Raw genomic sequence first — 21,291 nt, 5'->3', positions numbered from 1 at the left:
GCCCGTGTCAGCTCCATCTAGCTTCTGAAGCCTACCCTGTTCCAGTAGATTGCGGGCGGTCCGACCATACCATCATGGGGATAGTTCTAAGGATGCCGGTTATGGGTGGGACAGCCCGACCTGTGCCGGTGTACAAGGTGGAGAATATTGGGATCATTGGGAGGTGCACATGTTCGCTTCACAGCGGTCTCACCCTATGTCATAAAGTGGGAGCACGCTATGACAGGTACTGACCTCTCCGGGTGCCGGAGCCAGGGCGCACATGTAATACTGTGCCCCCAGCACTTGAATGCTTACTCCGGACCACAATGTGGGTTTAAAGCTGCTGGCACACAGCCTATCAACTGTACCATGGAGGTAATGGCACAAGACCATGTTCCTCCACAGGTAGCATACATAGGTGGGACATATTGTGTCACCACAAGTGCGCCCCACTACCAACATGGACAACACTTTTGGTGTCCGGTGTGTGAAAGTAGTTTTTGTTTTAAACCCAAGGCGGAAGTTCAAGAGGCCCAAGAACGGATTGTTCCCATTCCTGAATCCTCCACTATTCACCCCACTGTCAGTAACAATTTCACAAGATTACGTTGCACATTTTGGATATGAGATTCCCCCCCTCTACCTGAACATCTTACGCCCTACTGAAAGCCGTAGAACTATCACAGAAACATTTCTATACTCTAGAACGAAAAACAGTTGAGATAGGGGGCAAAATTTCTGATATCACCATTCCATCCTGGTTGGATATTGTCAGAAATATAGAGGTCCCTCCCTGGATCAGAATAGCTTCCCACATTTTAGTTATCTGCCAGCTCGTAATTATTCTTTATTTATTGTGTACTACCTGCAAGGTGAGGGGCAGAACTCGTCGATCCCGGCAACAGAGGGTGCTGGACGAGCCCTAGCTGAACTTAAGGATTGTATCAGGGAGGGAAACTCCAAATATGATAGAACACTGCAGAAAAATCGCAGTCACCTGGTGATGTCCAGTTTAGATTGCATAGAACATAGAAACATAGAAAATAGGTGCAGGAGTAGGCCATTCGAGCCTGCACCACCATTCAATAAGATCATGGCTGATCATTCCCTCAGTACCCCTTTCCTGCTTTCTCTCCATACTCCTTGATGCCCTTAGCTGTAAGGGCCATATCTAACTCTGTCTTGAATATATCCAATGAACTGGCATCAACAACTTTCTGCGGCAGGGAATTCCACAGGTTAACAACTCTCTGAGTGAAGAAGTTTCTCCTCATCTCAGTCCTAAATGGTCTACCTCTTATCCTAAGACTGTGTCCCCTGATTCTGGACTTCCCCAACATCGGGAACAATCTACCTGTATCTAAACTGTTCCGTCCCGTCAGAATCTTGTATGTTTCTATGAGATCCCCTCTCATCCTTCTAAACTCCAATGTATAAAGGCCCAGTTGATCCAGTCTCTCCTCATATATCAGTCCAGCCATCCCAGGAATCAGTCTGGTGAACTGTCGCTGCACTCTCTCAATAGCAAGAACGTCCTTCCTCAAATTAGGAGACCAAAAGTGAACACAATATTCCAGGTGAGGCCTCACCAAGGCCCTGTAAAAACTACCTGCTGTAAAAACGCAGAGGTCAAGAGTTGTACTGTGTGTGTTTTTACTGTGTATTTTTGTGAAACTGGAATAATGGAGGGGCGTTGGACCCCCTCTATGCTGTAATGTAATTGGAATGACTGAATTTACCTGTAAATAGCAATACATTTCAAAGGCGAATGTACATTTGGGTTTAGCTCGGTAAATGTCAGGGGAAGGTTTTAGCTCTCGGGTTCCAAGAACTTTGTTCATTTAGGATAATACTCTGTGGCGAAGAGTGTCAAATGGGGAACTGTAAGATTCCAAAATTCGTGGAAACCGCCCCCCCCCCCCCCCCCCCCCCAGTGTTTGGACTCACTGAAAAGGAAATTCAATTTGGGCTTATTCAACAGAAAGTTTGGGATCCTAAAATGCATATGGAAGAAATCTACGAGTCTTCACCAAGTTTGGGATTTTAAAAGGCATGTTTGGGCCTGTGGGGAAAAGCTGCAGAGACAGAGGGGTGGGATCAACCTTTACCTTTAGAATGTGGATATTGTAACTAATCAGTTTGTCTGGCAGAGCTGTTGACCATAGTCAGGCTCCCAGAAAACATTAGCATTTAAACAATCGACCACAGAAGAAACATTATCCACCCCACCCACAGGACCCAAATATTCCAACACCTTTTCGACAGGCATAGAAATATCTGGCTCAGCCCAGACTTCCTGAAGCCAAAGCAGTGCTATTACAATGGACAAGAGCTCATCAAATCATAAATAAGGAGTTCCGCGATCCCAAAGTCTATCACGCCAGATTAAGGCATTTAATCAAGTTTCAGTTAGCTAGCCTGCCAAAACTTAAAACAAAGAAGACCACTTAAAATCAATGGGCAGCAAAACTTAAACAAAAGAAACGTTAGATTTGGCGCGAAGATTAAGCAGCCTCTCAGAGTATAACTGAGGGCCGATCGTACCAAAAGGAGAACTATGTGACCATCACTTCAGAACAACAAGATCAAGATCAAGAGCACACAGCGAGAAAACACAGGAAGAAACATCGTGACATCGGAGAAAAGAACTTCAAAAAACCAATCAGTGCAACATTAATACAAACTGACTTGGTAACAGCCATCAACCGGACCACCGCAACCGATGAAACCAACCAGGAAAATCAACCAACAAGAAAACCGAAATCCCAGCAAGTTTTCCACTCTACAATGTGTGCCTAGACTATCCAGAGGGTAAAACTTACCTAAAGAACTTAAAACCCTATTGATGACAAAGAAAATTGGGCACTCACCAGAGATAAATCCAAAACGCATCTAACCGCATCAGCGGACTCACCCCAACTGGCTTCAATACGCAGCAGAGGTCTTCTACCACGTCCGGGGTACGGCAACGCAAATCAGCTATAACCAAAGAACCGCGAAACAGCCCTAGCTGTCAAAGGAAGGATCTGGTGAGCATAAATCCCTGGAGCCCTAGAGTTTGACCTAGTTACATAGAAACATAGAAACATAGAAAATAGGTGCAGGAGTAGGCCATTCGGCCCTTCTAGCCTGCACCGCCATTCAATGAGTTCATGGCTGAACATTCAACTTCAGTACCCCATTCCTGCTTTCTCGCCATACCCCTTGATCCCCCTAGCAGTAAGGACCTCATCTAACTCCTTTTTGAATATATTTAGTGAATTGGCCTCAACAACTTTCTGTGGTAGAGAATTCCACAGGTTCACCACTCTCTGGGTGAAGAAGTTCCTCCGCATCTCGGTCCTAAATGGCTTACCCCTTATCCTTAGACTGTGACCCCTGGTTCTGGACTTCCCCAACATTGGGAACATTCTTCCTGCATCTAACCTGTCTAACCCCGTCAGAATTTTATATGTTTCTATGAGGTCCCCTCTCATTCTTCTGAACTCCAGTGAATACAAGCCCAGTTGATCCAGTCTTTCTTGATAGGTCAGTCCCGCCATCCCGGGAATCAGTCTGGTGAACCTTCGCTGCACTCCCTCAATAGCAAGAATGTCCTTCCTCAGGTTAGGAGACCAAAACTGTACACAATACTCCAGGTGTGGCCTCACCAATGCCCTGTACAACTGTAGCAACACCTCCCTGCCCCTGTACTCAAATCCCCTTGCTATGAAGGCCAACATGCCATTTGCTTTCTTAACCGCCTGCTGCACCTGCATGCCAACCTTCAATGACTGATGTACCATGACACCCAGGTCTCTTTGCACCTCCCCTTTTCCTAATCTGTCACCATTCAGATAATAGTCTGTCTCTCTGTTTTTACCACCAAAGTGGATAACCTCACATTTATCCACATTATACTTCATCTGCCATGCATTTGCCCACTCACCTAACCTATCCAAGTCGCTCTGCAGCCTCACAGCATCCTCCTCGCAGCTCACACTGCCACCCAACTTAGTGTCATCCGCAAATTTGGAGATACTACATTTAATCCCCTCATCTAAATCATTAATGTACAATGTAAACAGCTGGGGCCCCAGCACAGAACCTTGCGGTACCCCACTAGTCACTGCCTGCCATTCTGAAAAGTACCCATTTACTCCTACTCTTTGCTTCCTGTCTGACAACCAGTTCTCAATCCATGTCAGTACACTACCCCCAATCCCATGTGCTCTAACTTTGCACATCAATCTCTTGTGTGGGACCTTGTCGAACGCCTTCTGAAAGTCCAAATATACCACATCAACTGGTTCTCCCTTATCCACTCTACTGGAAACATCCTCAAAAAATTCCAGAAGATTTGTCAAGCATGATTTCCCTTTCACAAATCCATGCTGACTTGGACCTATCATGTCACCTCTTTCCAAATGCACTGCTATGACATCCTTAATAATTGATTCCATCATTTTACCCACTACCGATGTCAGGCTGACCGGTCTATAATTCCCTGTTTTCTCTCTCCCTCCTTTTTTAAAAAGTGGGGTTACATTGGCTACCCTCCACTCCATAGGAACTGATCCAGAGTCAATGGAATGTTGGAAAATGACTGTCAACGCAACCACTATTTCCAAGGCCACCTCCTTAAGTACTCTGGGATGCAGTCCATCAGGCCCTGGGGATTTATCGGCCTTCAATCCCATCAATTTCCCCAACACAATTTCCCGACTAATAAGGATTTCCCTCAGTTCCTCCTCCTTACTAGACCCCCCGACCCCTTTTATAACCGGAAGGTTGTTCGTGTCCTCCTTCGTGAATACCGAACCAAAGTACTTGTTCAATTGGTCCGCCATTTCTTTGTTCCCCGTTATGACTTCCCCTGATTCTGACTGCAGGGGACCTACATTTGTCTTTACTAACCTTTTTCTCTTTACATATCTATAGAAACTTTTGCAATCCGTCTTAATGTTCCCTGCAAGCTTCTTCTCATACTCCATTTTCCCTGCCCTAATCAAACCCTTTGTCCTCCTCTGCTGAGTTCTAAATTTCTCCCAGTCCCCAGGTTCGCTGCTATTTCTGGCCAATTTGTATGCCACTTCCTTGGCTTTAATACTATCCCTGATTTCCCTTGATAGCCACGGTTGAGCCACCTTCCCTTTTTTATTTCTATGCCAGACAGGAATGTACAATTGTTGTAGTTCATCCATGCGGTCTCTAAATGTCTGCCATTGCCCATCCACAGTCAACCCCTTAAGTATCATTCGCCAATCCATCTCAGCTAATTCACGCCTCATACCTTCAAAGTTAGCCTTCTTTAAGTTCTGGACCATGGTCTCTGAATTAACTGTTTCATTCTCCATCCTAATGCAGAATTCTACCATATTATGGTCACTCTTCCCCAAGGGGCCTCGCACAACGAGATTGCTAATTAATCCTTTCTCATTACATAACACCCAGTCTAAGATGGCCTCCCCCCTAGTTGGTTCCTCGACATATTGGTCTAAAAAACCATCCCTTATGCACTCCAGAAAATCCTCCTCCACCGTATTGCTTCCAGTTTGGTTAGCCCAATCTATGTGCATATTAAAGTCACCCATTATAACTGCTGCACCTTTATTGCACGCACCCCTAATTTCATGTTTGATGCCCTCCCCAACATCACTACTACTGTTTGGAGGTCTGTACACAACTCCCACTAACGTTTTTTGCCCTTTGGTGTTCTGCAGCTCTACCCATATAGATTCCACATCATCCAAGCTAATGTCCTTCCTAACTATTGCCTTAATCTCCTCCTTAACCAGCAATGCTACCCCACCTCCTTTTCCTTTTATTCTATCCTTCCTGAATGTTGAATACCCCTGGATGTTGAGTTCCCAGCCCTGCTCATCCTGGAGCCACGTCTCCGTAATCCCAATCACATCATATTTGTTAACATCTATTTGCACAGTTAATTCATCCACCTTATTGCGGATACTCCTTGCATTAAGACACAAAGCCTTTAGGCTTGTTTTTTTAACACCCTCTGTCCTTTTAGAATTTTGCTGTACAATGGCCCTTTTTGTTCTTTGCCTTGGGTTTCTCTGCCCTCCACTTTTCCTCATCTCCTTTCTGTCTTTTGTTTCCCTCTATCTCCCTGCATTGGTTCCCATCCCCCTGCCATATTAGTTTAACTCCTCCCCAACAGCACTAGCAAACACTCCCCCGAGGACATTGGTTCCGATTCTGCCCAGGTGCAGACCGTCCGGATTGTACTGGTCCCACCTCCCCCAGAACCGGTTCCAATGCCCCAGGAATTTGAATCCCTCCCTGCTGCACCATTGCTCAAGCCACGTATTCATCTGAGCTATCCTGCGATTCCTACTCTGACTAGCACGTGGCACTGGTAGCAATCCCGAGATTACTACTTTTGAGGTCCTACTTTTTAATTTAGCTCCTAGTTCCTTAAATTCATTTCGTAGGAACTCATCCCTTTTTTTACCTATGTCATTGGTACCAACGTGCACCACGACAACTGGCTGTTCTCCCTCCCTTTTTAGAATGTCCTCCACCCGCTCAGAGACATCCTTGACCCTTGCACCAGGGAGGCAACATACCATCCTGGAGTCTCGGTTGCGGCCGCAGAAACGCCTATCTATTCCCCTTACAATTGAATCCCCTATCACTATCGCTCGCCCACTCTTTTTCCTGCCCTCCTGTGCAACAGAGCCAGCCACGGTGCCATGAACTCTCTCTTAGAGAGTAAGTGGGAGGTGGGAGGTATTTCTGTTGTGTTTATTACCTGTAATAAAGTATTCCCCATTGTTCGAAGCTTTTTGTAAGATTTTACGGTTTTATTGGAGTGTATTTGTGTTATTTGCTTTCTTGAATAAAACCCAAACCTTCTTTGTACAAAACAGTTGTCTGATGTACTTTATCATACCCTGATTAATAAATCCAAGGTTGAGAACCATGGAGTGGGAGCGACTCGAAACCGCTCTGGTCAGGAAGGCAAGCTGACAGACCCACCACCCCCTACAAATGGAAGAGCTATAGTGGTAGGGAATTCAATAGTCATGGAGCAGACAGGCGTTTCTGCGGCTGCAGACGTGACTCCAGGATGGTATGTTGCCTCCCTGGTGCCAGGGTCAAGGATGTCACCGAGTGGCTGTAGGGCATTCTGGGGGGAGAGGGTGAACAGCCAGAGGTCGTGGTCCATATCGGGACCAATGACATAGGTAGAAAGAGGGATGAGGTCCTACAGGCAGAGTTTAGGGAGATTAAAAAGCAGAACCTCAAAGGTAGTAATCTCCGGATTACTCCCGGTGCCACGAGCTCGTGAGTACAGAAATAGGAGGATAGAGCAGATGAATGCATGGCTGGAGAGATGATGCAGGAGGAAGGGGCATTGGGACCGCTTCTGGGGGAGGTGGGACCTGCTACAACTGTACAGGGTATTGGTGAGACCACACCTGGTGTACTGCGTACAGTTTTGGTCTTCATATTTAAGGAAGGGTATATTTGCATTGGAGGCTGTTCACAGAAGGTTCACTAAGTTGATTCCGGAGATGAGGGGATTGACTTATGAGGATAGGTGAATAGGTTGGGCCTATATACATTGGAGTTCAGAAGAATGAGAGGTGATCTTATTGAAACTTATAAGATAATGAGGGGGCTCAACAAGGTGGATACAGAGAGGATATTTCCACTCATAGGGGAAACTAAAACTAGGGGACACAATTTTCCCCAGTAGTTGCTCCGTTTTGTTTGGAGTCGGCTGCTTTTTCTGGCCTAAATCAAAAATACCCAGTTTCCCCAATCAAGTTGCACCAGCGTAACTGCCTTAGTTACGTTTTTTTTGTTAAGTGTTTATTTTTGCTCAAAAGGGGGCGTTACCAGCCACCTACGCCAGTTCTGCCAATTAGGCCAGCTAATATTTACTCCATTTCTATTTAAGCCAGCATATGTGGCCACTCGAGAAAACCCTTGTGGAGAGATAAAGAAATCGGCGCAAGTAAGTACATCGGAAGCCATTCGGCCTGGGATAGGGGCAGGAAGTGGAGAGGACCTGGACCGGCACTTGCTCGGCACTGGAGAGGCTTGTGGGGGTAGGGAGGGAGGGAGCGAACTGGCCAGCATCGGGCGGTGATCACACAGTGAGCGGCGAGAAGGCACCGGAGAGGCTCAGGGGGGCAGGGGAGGGTATTCACAGCAGTGGAGCAGGAATGCACCTCACTCGGGGACCAGGAGGGTCGACTGTCAACATGCGCAGCCATTTACTAGACATCAGGAATGCCACTTTTTTCCACCGCACATGCGCAGACGTCCCGGTACCTTTTTTCAACGCAGACCGCAGGCTCCACCCCGAGGCGACTGGCCATGCTGTGCGGCTGCAGAATAGAGGCCAAACATCGGGGAAACTATGAAGATTCTACTCACGTAATGAAGTGGCGTAACTCGGGCAAATACACAAGAAATTGGGCTCGGTGAAAATTGAGCCCATAGTCTTAGAATAAGAGGATGCCCATTTAAAACTGAGATGAGGCGAAATTTATTCTCTCAGAGGGTTGTAAATCTGGAATTCTCTGCCCCAGAGTGCTGTGGAGGCTGGGTCATTGAATATATTTAAGGGGGAGATAGACAGATTTTTGAGCAATAAGGGAGTAAAGGGTTATGGGGAGTGGGCAGGGATGTGGACCTGAGTCCATGATCAGATCAGCCATGATATTAAGTGACGGAGCAGGCTAGAGGCCTACTTCCTGTTCCTATTTCTTATGTTCTTATTCTCCACACTCCTCACAACACTCTCACTGACATAATTCCCTATTTCTTGCAGAAGTTTTCACACAACACCAGGCAATAGGCTGCAACCAGAGGATCTTGAAGGACTTGAAGGACCCCACAGCGGCCCGCTGCCTTCCCAGGACCGAAAGGACCCCGCAATGGCCCACTGCCTTCCCGGACTGAAAGGACCCCACACTGGCCCAGAAGGCAGCAGCTTCAATTTCCAGCCCAGCCTCAGCCCTTTTTCAGTTTCCAACCTCAGCCCTTCTGAGCGTCGTTACCCTAACAACATCAGTTTTTGGCGCAGGCCTTAAGCTCCACCCACAAAGCTTAAGGCCAATCTGTGCCGCTCCAAATTCAAAGTTAATTCCGGCGAAACTTGGATTTTTTTTCCGCACATTTGGGCCACTAAAAAATTGTGCGTACCTCTTCAACTGCACCAAAAATCACCCATGTGGAAAATTGAGCCCAATAATCCGTGAGAAAATTTACAGCCACTTGGACAAGCATGGACTAATAAAGAAGAGCCAGCACAGATTTGTTCAGGGAAAATCATGTTTGACAACTTTTATTGTATTTATTGATGAGGCAACAGAGAGGGTGGATGAGGACAGTGCTGTTGATGTTGTGTAAATGGACTTTCAAAAGGCATTTGATAAAATACGCCATACTAGGCTTGTTAGCAGAATTGAAGCTCATGGGATTAAAGGGCAGTATGGCTTGGATACAAAATTGGCTAAGGGATAGGATACAGAGAGTTGTGGTGATAGGCTGTTTTTTGGACTGGAAGGAGGTATACAGTTGCATTCTCCAAGGTTCAGTGTTAGGACCACTGCTCTTTACGAGATACATTAATGACTTGGACTTGGGGGTACAGGGCACAATTTCGAAATTTGTAGATGACACAAAACTTAAAAGTGTAGTAAACAGTGAGGAAGATACTAATAGACTTCAAGAAGACATAGACAGGCAGGTGGAATGGGTGGGCAAATGGCAGATGAAATTCAACGCAGAGAAATGTGAGGTATTGAATTTTGGCAGGAAGCAGGTACAATTTTAAATGGGGTGCATGAACAGAGAGAGACCTAGCGGTGCTGGTGCACAAATCTTTGAAGGTGCCAAGACAGGTTAACAAAGCAGTTAATAAAGAATATGGCATCCTGGGCATTATAAATAGAGGCATAGAGGCATAGCCAGGACTTACGCTAAGCCTATATAAAAGACTAGTTCGGCCCCAGCTGGAGTACTGTGTCCAATTCTGGGCACTGCACTTTAGGAAGGACGTGTAGGCTTTGGACGGGTTACAGAAGAGATTTGCTAGAATGGTTCCAGGGATATAGATAGACTGGAGAAGCTGGGGTTGTTCTCCCTGGAGCAGAGAAAGCTAAGAGGAGATTTTATAAAGGTGTTTAAAATGATGAAGGATTTTGATAAAATAAATAAAGAGAGACTCTTTCCAATGGCTGAAGGAGCAATAACCAAAAGGCACAGATTTATGATGAGTGGCAAAAGAACCACAGGCGATAAGAGGAAAATCTTTTTTATGTAACGAGTGGTTAGGATTTGGAATGCACTGCCTGATAGGGTGGTGGATACAGAGCCAATAGCAGCCTTCACAAAGGAATTGGATAAATACTTGAAGGAGAAAAAATTGCAGGGATATGGGGAAAGAGCGTGGGAGTGGGACTAACTGAATTGCTCTTCGAAAGAGCTGACGCAGACGCGATGGGCCAAATGGCCTCCTTCTGTGCTATACTATACGATGATTCTATGCTTCTATATGTTCACTCAATGGTACCTTGCACCGTGGGGATTCCTGCCATGCAAGTGAAACCTTGTGTTTTCCCATCTGCTTCACTCTTTCAATAGGAAAGGAGATGCAGGTGTTTCTCCAGGTATAGTGGCCTCAGTGACTCTAGGATGCCATCAGAGACAACTGACATCTCAATTTGACCCAGTAACGGATCCAGATGTCATACTGGGAATGGAGATAGTGGCAACCCTGGGTAACAACAACCATAACATGATTCAATTTGACATGTGTGGGATAAAGCAATCGCACAGAACTACTAATGCTCAGGTATATAACCTCAAATGAGGAGGAGTAATCAAAGGAAGGGGAAGAAGAGGAACAACAGCAACTTCTTCTTGCATTTATACATCACCTTCAATGTAGAAACATGTCGAAGTGCTTCCATGATTCTATGATTCACTCGGCGGGGGGGGCGGTGTGGGGAGGGGAATGGGGAGGAAGGGAGAAGAAGCAGACACTGCACCTTTGAGAGAGGATTAAAAGAGATGACCAAAGGCTGCCAAAGATATTGGTTTTCAGAAGGTTTTGAAATTTGGAGAGGCAGGTAAAGTGGTTTAGAGAAGGAGTTCCAGAGAGTAGGGCCAAGGCAGCTACGGGTTAAGACAATAAATAAAGAGCTTAAACAAATCAGTTGATGACGGTAATCAAAAAAAAATCTCAGCTGCTATCAAATTAGACAGAATTATATAGAAATTATAACACTGAAACAGGCCGCTTGGCACAACCAGTACGTTTTGATATTTATCCTTCACACAAATACTTTGAAGGACAAAAGAACATAAAAAAATAAAAGCAGGAGTCGGCACTCGTCCCTTCGAGCCTGCTCCACCATTCAACAAGATCATGGCTGATCTTCTACCTCAATTCCACTGTCCCGCATTAACCTAATATCCCTTCATTCCATTAGTGTCCAAAACCCCTATTTTCACCTCGATTGTGCGCTTTGGTTTGGCGTCCAAAGGTTTTTTGGCGTGATATCTTTACTTTCCAAAGTTTCACCAATATTTGGACGCCGGCGTCGACCAGGTGCGCCAGTTTAAAATTTTTTGCCGCAGACCGGAGTCAAAACAGGATCCGCCGCCATTTTTGTGGACTTAATCGATTTTGGCTATCCACAATTTTTTTCAGCATGGCGTACACGACCCAAATCTCCACAAAAAAAAACATACGTTAACTTAAGGAATCAGTGCGGCACACAAGAGGACAGGAGCGAGGCAATAAGAATACACAATAACGTACCTTTTTTTTTCTTTTGGAGCAAGGGTAGAAGATTTCTGTACCGAAAGGACTGCGCCACCCCCCCCCCGCCCCCCATCCGCTGCAATCCTGGGCCGAAAGGACTGCTCCCCTGAGCTGGACCCGCTGCAATCATGGGCCGAATGGCCCCCCGCTCTCCCTGCGAGTTGAAGTTCGAGAGCAGTAGTGCCATTCAGCCTGGGATTGCAGCGTGTGCAGCCAGTGGGAGGCAGACCTCTCGGCCCGGGATTGCTGCGGGTCCAGGGAGGGGTGGGAGCGGTGGCCGCAGGTCCAGAGAGGGGTGGGAACGGTGGCCGCAGGTCCAGCCAGGGAGGGAGCGGTGGCCGCAGGTCCAGCCGGGGGGGGGAGCGGTGGCCGCAGGTCCAGGGAGGGGTGGGAGCGGTGGCCGCAGGTCCAGAGAGGGGAGGGAGCGGTGGCCGCAGGTCCAGCCGGGAGGGGAGCGGTGGCCGCAGGTCCAGGGAGGGGGGGAGCGGTGGCTGCAGGTCCAGCCAGGGAGGGAGCGGTGGCCGCAGGTCCAGCCAGGGAGGGAGCGGTGGCTGCAGGTCCAGCCAGGGAGGGAGCGGTGGCCACAGGTCCAGGGAGGGGGGGGAGCGGTGGCCGCAGGCCCAGCCAGGGAGGGAGCGGTGGCCGCAGGTCCAGCCAGGGGGGGAGCGGTGGCCGCAGGTCCAGCCGGGGGGGAGCGGTGAGCGTTGGCAGCGGGTCCAGCCGGGGGGGGAGCGGTGGCTGCAGGTCCAGGGAGGGGGGGGGAGCGGTGGCCGCAGGTCCAGCCAGGGGGGGAGCGGTGGCCGCAGGTCCAGCCGGGGGGGAGCGGTGGCTGCAGGTCCAGGGAGGGGTGGGAGCGGTGGCCGCAGGCCCAGGGAGGGGTGGGAGCGGTGGCCGCAGGTCCAGCCGGGGGGGAGCAGTGGCTGCAGGTCCAGGGAGGGGTGGGAGCGGTGGCCGCAGGTCCAGCCAGGGGGGGAGCGGTGGCCGCAGGTCCAGCCGGGGGGGAGCGGTGGCCGCAGGTCCAGGGAGGGGGGGGAGCGGTGGCCGCAGGTCCAGCCACGGGGGGAGCGGTGGCTGCAGGTCCAGGGAGGGGTGGGAGCGGTGGCCGCAGGCCCAGGGAGGGGTGGGAGCGATGGCCGCAGGTCCAGCCGGGGGGTGGCGGTGAGCGTTGGCAGCGGGTCCAGCTGGGCGGGAGAGGTCCTTTGTGGCCCTTGCAGCAGCGGTGAGGTACCAACCTTTCGGGGGAGTGGGCTTCAGCTTGCTTCAGCGTCTTTGGTTGCCCTGGCAATTTCAGCTTTTCGTGCATGCCCAGAGAGTTTTTAGTGCAAACTTGAAGCTCCGCCCCCCAGACTAACTTCAGAGAGTGCTGCGTCAAATTCAAATATTTGTTTGGTGGAAGTCCCAATTTTTTTTCTGGCGCAATCGTACACAAAGAAATCGTACGTTAATATGTGTGGGTGCCAAAAATCCAGCACTTGGAAAATAGGGGTCCAAAAATCTATCAATTCCTGTCTTGAACATACTTAGCGATTGAGCATCTGCAGCTCTCTGGAGTAAATAATTCCAAAGATTCATAACCCTTTGTGAAGAAATTTCTCTTCATCTCAGTCCTAAATGGCCGATCCCTGTTTCTGAGACTGTGACCCACTAGTTCTGTACTCCCCAGCCAGGCGTAACATCCTCCCATCAGCTACCCAATCAAGCACCTTTTATATATTTCAATACGATCACCTCTCATTCTTCTAAACTCAAGAGAATACAGGCATAGTGTAATCAATCTCTCTTCATAGGACAACGCCCTAGGAATCATTCGAGCGAGCCTTCATTGCACTCTCTCTCATGCAAGTATATCCTTCCTTAGCTAAGGAGACCAAGGAGCCGAAATTTGGTAACATCCCGTTTGAGGACGGTAACTGAGGCGAGGCGGAACATCCTGCGCCCAGCGCGGATGTCCCGCCCCGGCCGCAAAATTGGAGTTACCGCCCCGGAGAGGATGTGGAGCACAATTTTGGGTGCTCCACTTCCTCTCGGGGGCAGGACTGGGGTGGTAAATGTGCAAATTTTCCCGTTAAAGGGGAGGGCACATTGCGAGCTCTGCAGTGGGGCAAGGGGCCACAACTACACCACCAGAGAGTGGGGTCTTGTGGCCACAGCCCAGCACAGAAGTTGAATGCCGAGCTGCACCATCGCGGCATGGACCCCACAAAATCTTCAATGAAAGGCCGAACTGGTAAGTCGACAATTAAAAAGAAATGGTGGCATGCACCTCCCCTTTAATTTTCACCCCTTGAGCAGAGTGCGGCCCGATTTGCACCTGCGAGGCTGGCACGAACATCACCTGCTGGCGGCGGCCTCACGGGGCGCTACCCAATTTCCGCTCCAGGGCGAAACCGAGTCGCTGCGCATGGCGATGACGGGTCGCTAACAGGAGGCACAAACGATGCGAATTTATCCCCACCAAAATTATACACAGTACTTCAGGTGTGGTCTCACCAAGGCCTTGTATAATTGTGGTAAAACTTCTTGGGGGAGAAATTGGCCTTCTTTGTGCCTCCCGTTAGCTCCTATTGAGGGCGATAATTGCTCTGCGACCGGGCACCGCAAGAGTATCAATGCCTGAGAAATTGCTGTGAAGGTTTGCATCAGTGGTAACCACTAGCTCCACGATCTCCTGCACCCTGGAAATTGTGATGTTATCCGGCTGCGCAGTATCACGGTAGCGCCCAAGATACTAACTTCTGTTCCGTCCCCTGCAGCATTGCCAGACAGCGGCACGGGATGTTGGAAGGGAGGCCAGCCGCTTGGGGAGCAGTACTTAAAGGTAATGCCGCTTGGGTAACTTTAAAATTTGTTTGCAGCCTTTAGGTGATTTTTTTCCCATTTTGGTCTGCCGCAATTGATCAACCCTGCACTCTGTTAAGAGTGTTTGGGGCTGATCCTCGCGGATTGCAGCTGCCGCCAGCGATGAGGGACACTGTTGTATTCCAGAGCCTGCACCAATGGCCCTTCCCTTTAAGGGGGAATGAGCCGGCAGCACTGCACTTGACATTGTGCAGTGCTGCATCGCTACTGCCCCTTGTACCGGCTTTAGCGCTCCAAGGGAAGTGGTAGCGCTTGATTTAGTGCTCCACTTTCTTCCTCGAGTGCTAAACTGGAAGTTCGCATCTGCTTCATTTGCATAGCGACTGGGCGATACTCTTATACTACCACAAAAGTTATCGCCCCAAACAGGGCGCTACACAACTTCTTGTCCCTTTACTTTTATACACCAATCCCTTTGTAATAAAGGCCAACGTACCATTTGCTTTCCTAAATGCTTGCTTTACCTGCATGTTAACTTTCTGTCATTCGCGTACAGGTTCCTCTGAACAAGCTGAACATACAGAATAAATACCCACCATGAACTAAACTGAAAAAACCTGCGTTATACCAAGCCTTATTATATCTTGAGGACATTCCAAAACACTTCACATCCAACTACCTGCTGTTGTGCAGGCAAACGTAATGGCCAACGTACACACAGCAAGGTTCCACACACAGTAAAAAAGATGAATATCCGTTAATCTGCTTTTGGTGGTGTTGGTTGAGGGAGGAATGCAGGCCAAGACACAAAGAAAACTTCTTGCCCTTTTTTGAATAGCTCCATGGGATCAGCTATGTCTCAGCCATTAGATAGCACCTCCAACAATGATGTGTCAGTGAAGATTATATGCTCATTATGGATTGGGGACTAAACTCACAACTGCTGATTCAGAGGCAAGAATGCAATGCATGAATTGAAACTGACACTAATTAGGGTGAAAGCTAAGGCCCGCCCAAGTGCTGCCCAAAGGACTGCCGAGAGACCGGGCGGTACTTTGCCAGGAAGATTCCTCGAAAAGATATGCTAGTACCGCCCAACGGCCAAAAGCCGACTTACGCCATGAATCTGAGTGGCAGCGGGCGGGAGCTCCCAATCTTGGTGGCAAATGCGATCCTCGCTAAAGTGCCGCCGAGGATTGAGTCGAGCCCAGGGAGGGTAGAACAGCGAAAAATAAAAATTTTCCCCCAAAGGAAATTCAGGGAACGCCGTCCACATAAATCACTGGGAAAAAAATTAATTAAAGAAGTTCATTAACCTTTTTTTGCAGGTCTTCTTACTTACTGTTGGGGTTAGACCTGCCTTCACGCAGCAGTACTTCCCGCTGCTGCCGCCGACTCCTGTCCGCATCAAAATGGCAGCTCGCCAGGCAGGAGGTCACTAACGTGCCTTGCATGCTAGCGGCCATCAGCGGGCGGTTCCTAGCTGTCCTCCCCTCCCGCCAGCGGGAGGCCCAGAGGAAACTGTCACCGAGGGGAGACCACCCAAAAAACTCGCCGACAGCCAGCGGTAGTAGGCGGTAAGGCCACCAAGTTCAGGCCCAAAGAAACATGGGCATTAATAGATCAATAACAATATCTGGCTTATAAATCTGAAATCTTCATGCTGAAGCAATATCGTACCGTGTTGGGCAGACAAGTGGAAAATGGATTTCAATCCAGAGAAGTGTGAGGTAATGCATTTGGGAATTGCAACAAGGCAAGGGAGTATACAATAAATGGGAGGATACTGAGAGGTGTGGAGTGTCATGTGTGTATGCTAGGGTTTACTAGCCACCAGGTGGCGCCACTGACGGAGGTCATTGGGCTGTGCGCACGTGTGTGTGGCCCAGGTATAAAAGGCCAGCCATCTTGTAACATAATCACTTTGGGCCCTAATAAAGTAGAGCCAGGTTTGTACCTGTTCGGAGTTTACAGTATTCATGTATTGAGTTATTGCATACACAACATTTGGCGACGAGGTAACAAGAACCTTCGCATGCAAAAATGAGTACTATTGAATTCTGGAGCGATTCGTGGAGGGAGAAGATTGGGCAGACTTTGTAGCCCGCTTGAACCAGTACTTCGAGGCCAACAAAATGGAGAAAGAGGCAGACGCAGTTATGGTTATGGCTTTACAGGAGAAGCCGAAGCAGAAGAGGTTCAAAAAGGTAAATTGCGGCTCCTGTTGCCCAGATTCTGCTCCAATTATGGTCCCATGAGCTGCAGAAAATCATACCCGTACTTTATAACAAGCAGAAAAGTAAGGTAATAATTAGCTTGAATTACAATCAAAAATGGTAAGACTACAAAAGTAGCATCACTGGTGACTCAATCTGTCAGCTGCACTTCATTCCTTTGAGTTGACAAAGGAAGGCAGTTGGATTGAAATCAGGAAAATGATTTTCAAATCTCCTGAATTAATGCAAAATCACCCTGAAATTATAGATTAAATTGTGTTTTCAAAACACTGGAAGGTGTTTTCACCTTAACAATACAACTTGATGATACATCTTACCAGACTGTTGAAACCCAGGGTTCTTAAGGCTTGCTTTAGAGCAAGAAACTTGTCTCTGTTTCGAGTTGCCTCGGCTGCTGTCACCTCCTCCTGTGCATTCTGGTTCATATATCTGTGCCGAATAGGAAAGTAGACCACATCGCTTACATACACACCAACAAGTGATACATTGCTGCTGCTGACTGTCTTGTGCTCACTAATATTCTTGATGGGGAACTACTCCCCCAAGTGGTCAGTTCAAATTAATTTCAAAAGCAGAAACATCAGAAAGGACTCTTCTGCCCTACATTTGATTCATTTACTGGGTTCCAAGCTTCTGTAGGGGAGGACGAAAACCCCCTCATTTTACCCAGAAGGCAAAGGGCTGTGGGATCAGTCTGTGCTGTGAATTGAAACCGATGGAAGGAAAACTTTGGGACACAAATGGAGACCCCCCCACCAGTGTTTGGACTCATAGGAAAGGGAATTTAATTTGGAACTATCTACCAGAAAGTTTGAAATCCTAAAGTGCACATGGAAGAAACTACGAACTTTAATCGAATTTGGGATTTTTAAAAGGTGTATGTTGGGTCTACAAGAAAAGGGGTGGGGTCAGTATCAAAAGGGCCAGTTTGGACATTGGAACTAATCAAATTGTCTGGGAACTGTATACCCTCGAAACTCGTCCCTTGAAAACATTAGCATTTAAACAATGCCACATACATATTCCAACACCTTTTTCATCAGGCATAGAAATATCTGGCTCAGGCCAGACTAGCACAATGGCTACAGGAGGCCAATGCAATCAACACCCACTTAAACCTTGAGTAGGTTAAGATCAGTGGGAAAAAAAAAAACAATCTAAAACTGCTGCATTTTTCAAAATCAAAAAGTCCCCCAATTGACTTCAGCAGGAGAGGCGGACTGGATAATCTGGCTATAAAAAAGGGGTTTCTGACATAGTGAAAAAGAAGTGATGATTTTCCCTGCCCTCGTCATCCAACAACCACAACCACAAGCCTCTCGACACTGAAGGAAAACCAGTGTCCGAAGACACCGAAGATAGAAGAAACAAACCACCAGACTGCGGAAGGCACAGTAGTGAGTATAACCTCTGGTCCCCAGAACTCCCAACTCAGTTAGGTCAGGAAAGGTGGGAGGTTAGGCATTGTACTGCTAAACTGGTGTAAAGATTTTCGTTGGGTCCGTTTTAGTGGAATTTAGGGGGATTGTTTTGTTGGTGTATTGCTGTTTGTTGAGTTACACCTTGTCAAATAAATTGGAAGCCTAAAGTTCCTCTTGGAATCACCTTGTCTCAGTTCTATTGTGATTCTTATGTCAGAACCGTGTAAGGGAAGCTAGGAGCGCCTCGAAAACGCTCAACTGTGTGTCACAGGCTAGGGAAGAAGGGGTTAGGAGTGTTTGACACTCTCAGGTGCCTCACAGGCTAGGCATAAGCTGTGGGGACGCATGAGTCTCAAAACCCCCTTCATAAGCTGTGGACACAGTCTCTCCAGGGGTGCTCTTGCAGCACTCAGGGTACCTCACAGGCCAGGCATAAGCTGTGAGGGCAGAAGCCCAGAGAGAGACACCCAAGGCACAACAACCCTGCGAAAACCCCTTACACTTCTAAGCTGAATTGAAATTGTCAAGTCTGTAGAACTGATCCCAGTCTCAGCGAGGGATGTAGCACAGACAGGTACACTGTGCACATCAACAGTGCAATTAATTTATTATACAAAAGCTCTGCTGCTTCAAGTTTAATCTGAATCTCTGGTCTGGGGAATCAGCAGCCAGAGCTCACGATTGAAGTGCAAACTTCTGGAGTGGGGTGAATCGGAAGTGAGGCTTCCCTCTATATCTTCATCCTGCTGATGGAACCCCTGAGGATCATCCAATCACTGGGGCTTGGGGCAGACCACTGTCCCCACACTCAGGGTGCCCAGCGAACATTGTGAACGCAAACAGTGGCAAGAGGCTTGGAACCCACCCCTTGCCTAATTTACCTGCCCTATGCCTATAGTCCTGCCTTTTCAAGTATATATACAATTCCGTTATTCCCGTCATACTTTCCACCATCAGATAACACCGTTATTACAATAAACGGTGCGTCCTCTGGCTCACCATGAGCAACACTATGGGAGGTCTGCTAGTATATATGATATACACACACACATTCATTCAAAGAGAATATACTACAGCACATACCTGTGTGCAGAAAGATTGCTGAAGTACAAAGCACACTTCTCCTCAGTTGACAGGCCATCAATCATCAGGTAGAAAATATTAAAATTGCACTGGTTAGGTGGTCGAGAGACAAGACGAGACTTCTCTAAACAGTAGGTATAAACTCTGGCTGGAAGAAGAATCATTCATTAATTTATCTGCACCCCGTGTCACATCTTTCAACATGGTTTTATTAACTATTTATTCATATCATTGGTGGAAGCTTGCAAAGTATACAAGCTTTTTAAGCTATAACTATGTATTTCTTCTTTAACTTACATGATTTTTTCTTGTTTTAATGCATTTTATACAAAATTATCCACTATAAAACATATAAAGTGAAATAGTTTAGTCTCCCTCACAATATTCACCAAACAGAACACTTTGAATAGCAATTCATAGTGTTCAACTCAAATACCGCCTTGGCTAAGTTGATAGCACTCTTGTCTCTGAAGCTGAAAGTCAAGAATTCAAATGCAACTTCAGCACTTGAGCATATAATATAAGCTGATATTTTGGTGGGCGTGCTGCACTGTCAAGAGGTACTGCCTTTTGGACGAGACATTAAAGTGAAGCCCATAACATGATTTGAGGAATAGCAGGGGAGCTCTCCTGCTGTCCTGACCAACATTTATCCCCCAACCAATGCCATCAAAATCAGATTTTCTGGCCATTTATCTCATTACTGTTTATGGAAGCTTGTGGGATGCACACTGGTTGATGGGCTTCCCTACATTACACAATGACAATACTACAGAAAAAGATTAATTGGATGTGAATTGCTTTGGGACATCCTGAAAACACAAGAGGTGCTGCAGAAATCCAAGCTATTTTCTAATATTCTGTATGTAAAATGCAGAAAACTGGCCTTCAATACAACACACTTTTGCACAGTGCTGCTTTGAATGTCATCATGCTTTTACTTGGCTGTTACATTTAGTATATTTTCCATTGTCTTTTATCTCAAGATTATGGTGCATTATCATCTATTTCTCAGCATTCTTTATTCTACAGGCTTGTTGCCAAAAGCCGGAATGCTGTTTTCACTCATTTATTCTGAAACAAAAAGCAGCCAATGCAAAGCTAACTAGAGCCTGCTGGCAGCACGTGGGTGGGGTCTAACATTTCTTGGTCTGCCACAGGTGGGCTGAATTCCCTGCGGTACAATCGAAGCAGATATAGCATTATAGAAACTGACACAATTAGTGAGCTCTTCCACTACGCATTCCTCCAAGGCCATTCAGGGACTGAATGAGCAGTTTCTGTTTGCAAATGGAGAGATGTGTGCTCTTATTACTAAAAAATAAACTTCCCTGATGACTCCATAACAACAACTTGTATTTATATAGCGCCTTTAACGAAGCAAAACGTTCCAAGATGCTTCACAGGAGCATTATAAAACAAAATTTGACACCAAGCCACATAAGGAGATATTAGGGCAGATGACCAAAAACTTGGTCAAAGAGGTAGGTTTTAAGGAGCATCTTCAAATTTTTGTGTTATAACACTAAGCACCTTGGGACGTTTTACTACATTAAAGGAGCAATATAAATACATGTTGTTGTAGTTAAAGGAAGAAAGAGAGATAGAGAAGCAGAGGTTTTGGGAGGGAACTCTAGGGCTTAGGGCCAAGAGGTCAGAATTAGAGGAGCGCAGATATCTCTGAGGGTTGTGGGGCTGAAGGAGATTACAGAGATAGGGAGGGCGAGGCCATGGTGGGATTTTAAAACAAGGATGAGAATTTTAAAATTGAGGTGTTGCTTAACTGGGAGTCATGTAGGCCAACGAGCACAGGTGTGATGAATGAAGGGGAATTTGTTCCATTTAGGACATGGGAAACAGAATTCTGGATGACCTCAAGTTTACGGAGGGTAGAACGTGTGAGGCCAGTCAAGTCTAGAGGTAACAAAGGCATGGCTGAGGGTAACAGCAGCAGATGAGCTGAGGTAGTGGTGATGAG

The 21,291-nt window shown here is 47.3% G+C and overlaps 1 protein-coding gene across 1 annotated transcript in view; it reads right to left on the bottom strand.

The window, feature by feature from the left end:
- Positions 1 to 21,291, bottom strand: part of myo16 (myosin XVI) — a 1,091,439-nt gene that overhangs the window by 585,886 nt on the left and 484,262 nt on the right. Inside the window, exons 15-16 of the mRNA XM_070891428.1 lie at positions 19,314 to 19,461; positions 17,127 to 17,238 (exon numbers count right to left, since the gene is read on the bottom strand). Coding sequence (XP_070747529.1) covers positions 17,127 to 17,238; positions 19,314 to 19,461 — 260 coding nt within the window. The remainder of the gene's footprint in view (positions 1 to 17,126; positions 17,239 to 19,313; positions 19,462 to 21,291) is intronic.

Source organism: Pristiophorus japonicus, chromosome 10, assembly GCF_044704955.1.
Source record: "Pristiophorus japonicus isolate sPriJap1 chromosome 10, sPriJap1.hap1, whole genome shotgun sequence".
NCBI classification, from domain to species: Eukaryota; Metazoa; Chordata; class Chondrichthyes; family Pristiophoridae; genus Pristiophorus; species Pristiophorus japonicus.
This window is presented reverse-complemented; position numbering and strand designations above follow the sequence as displayed.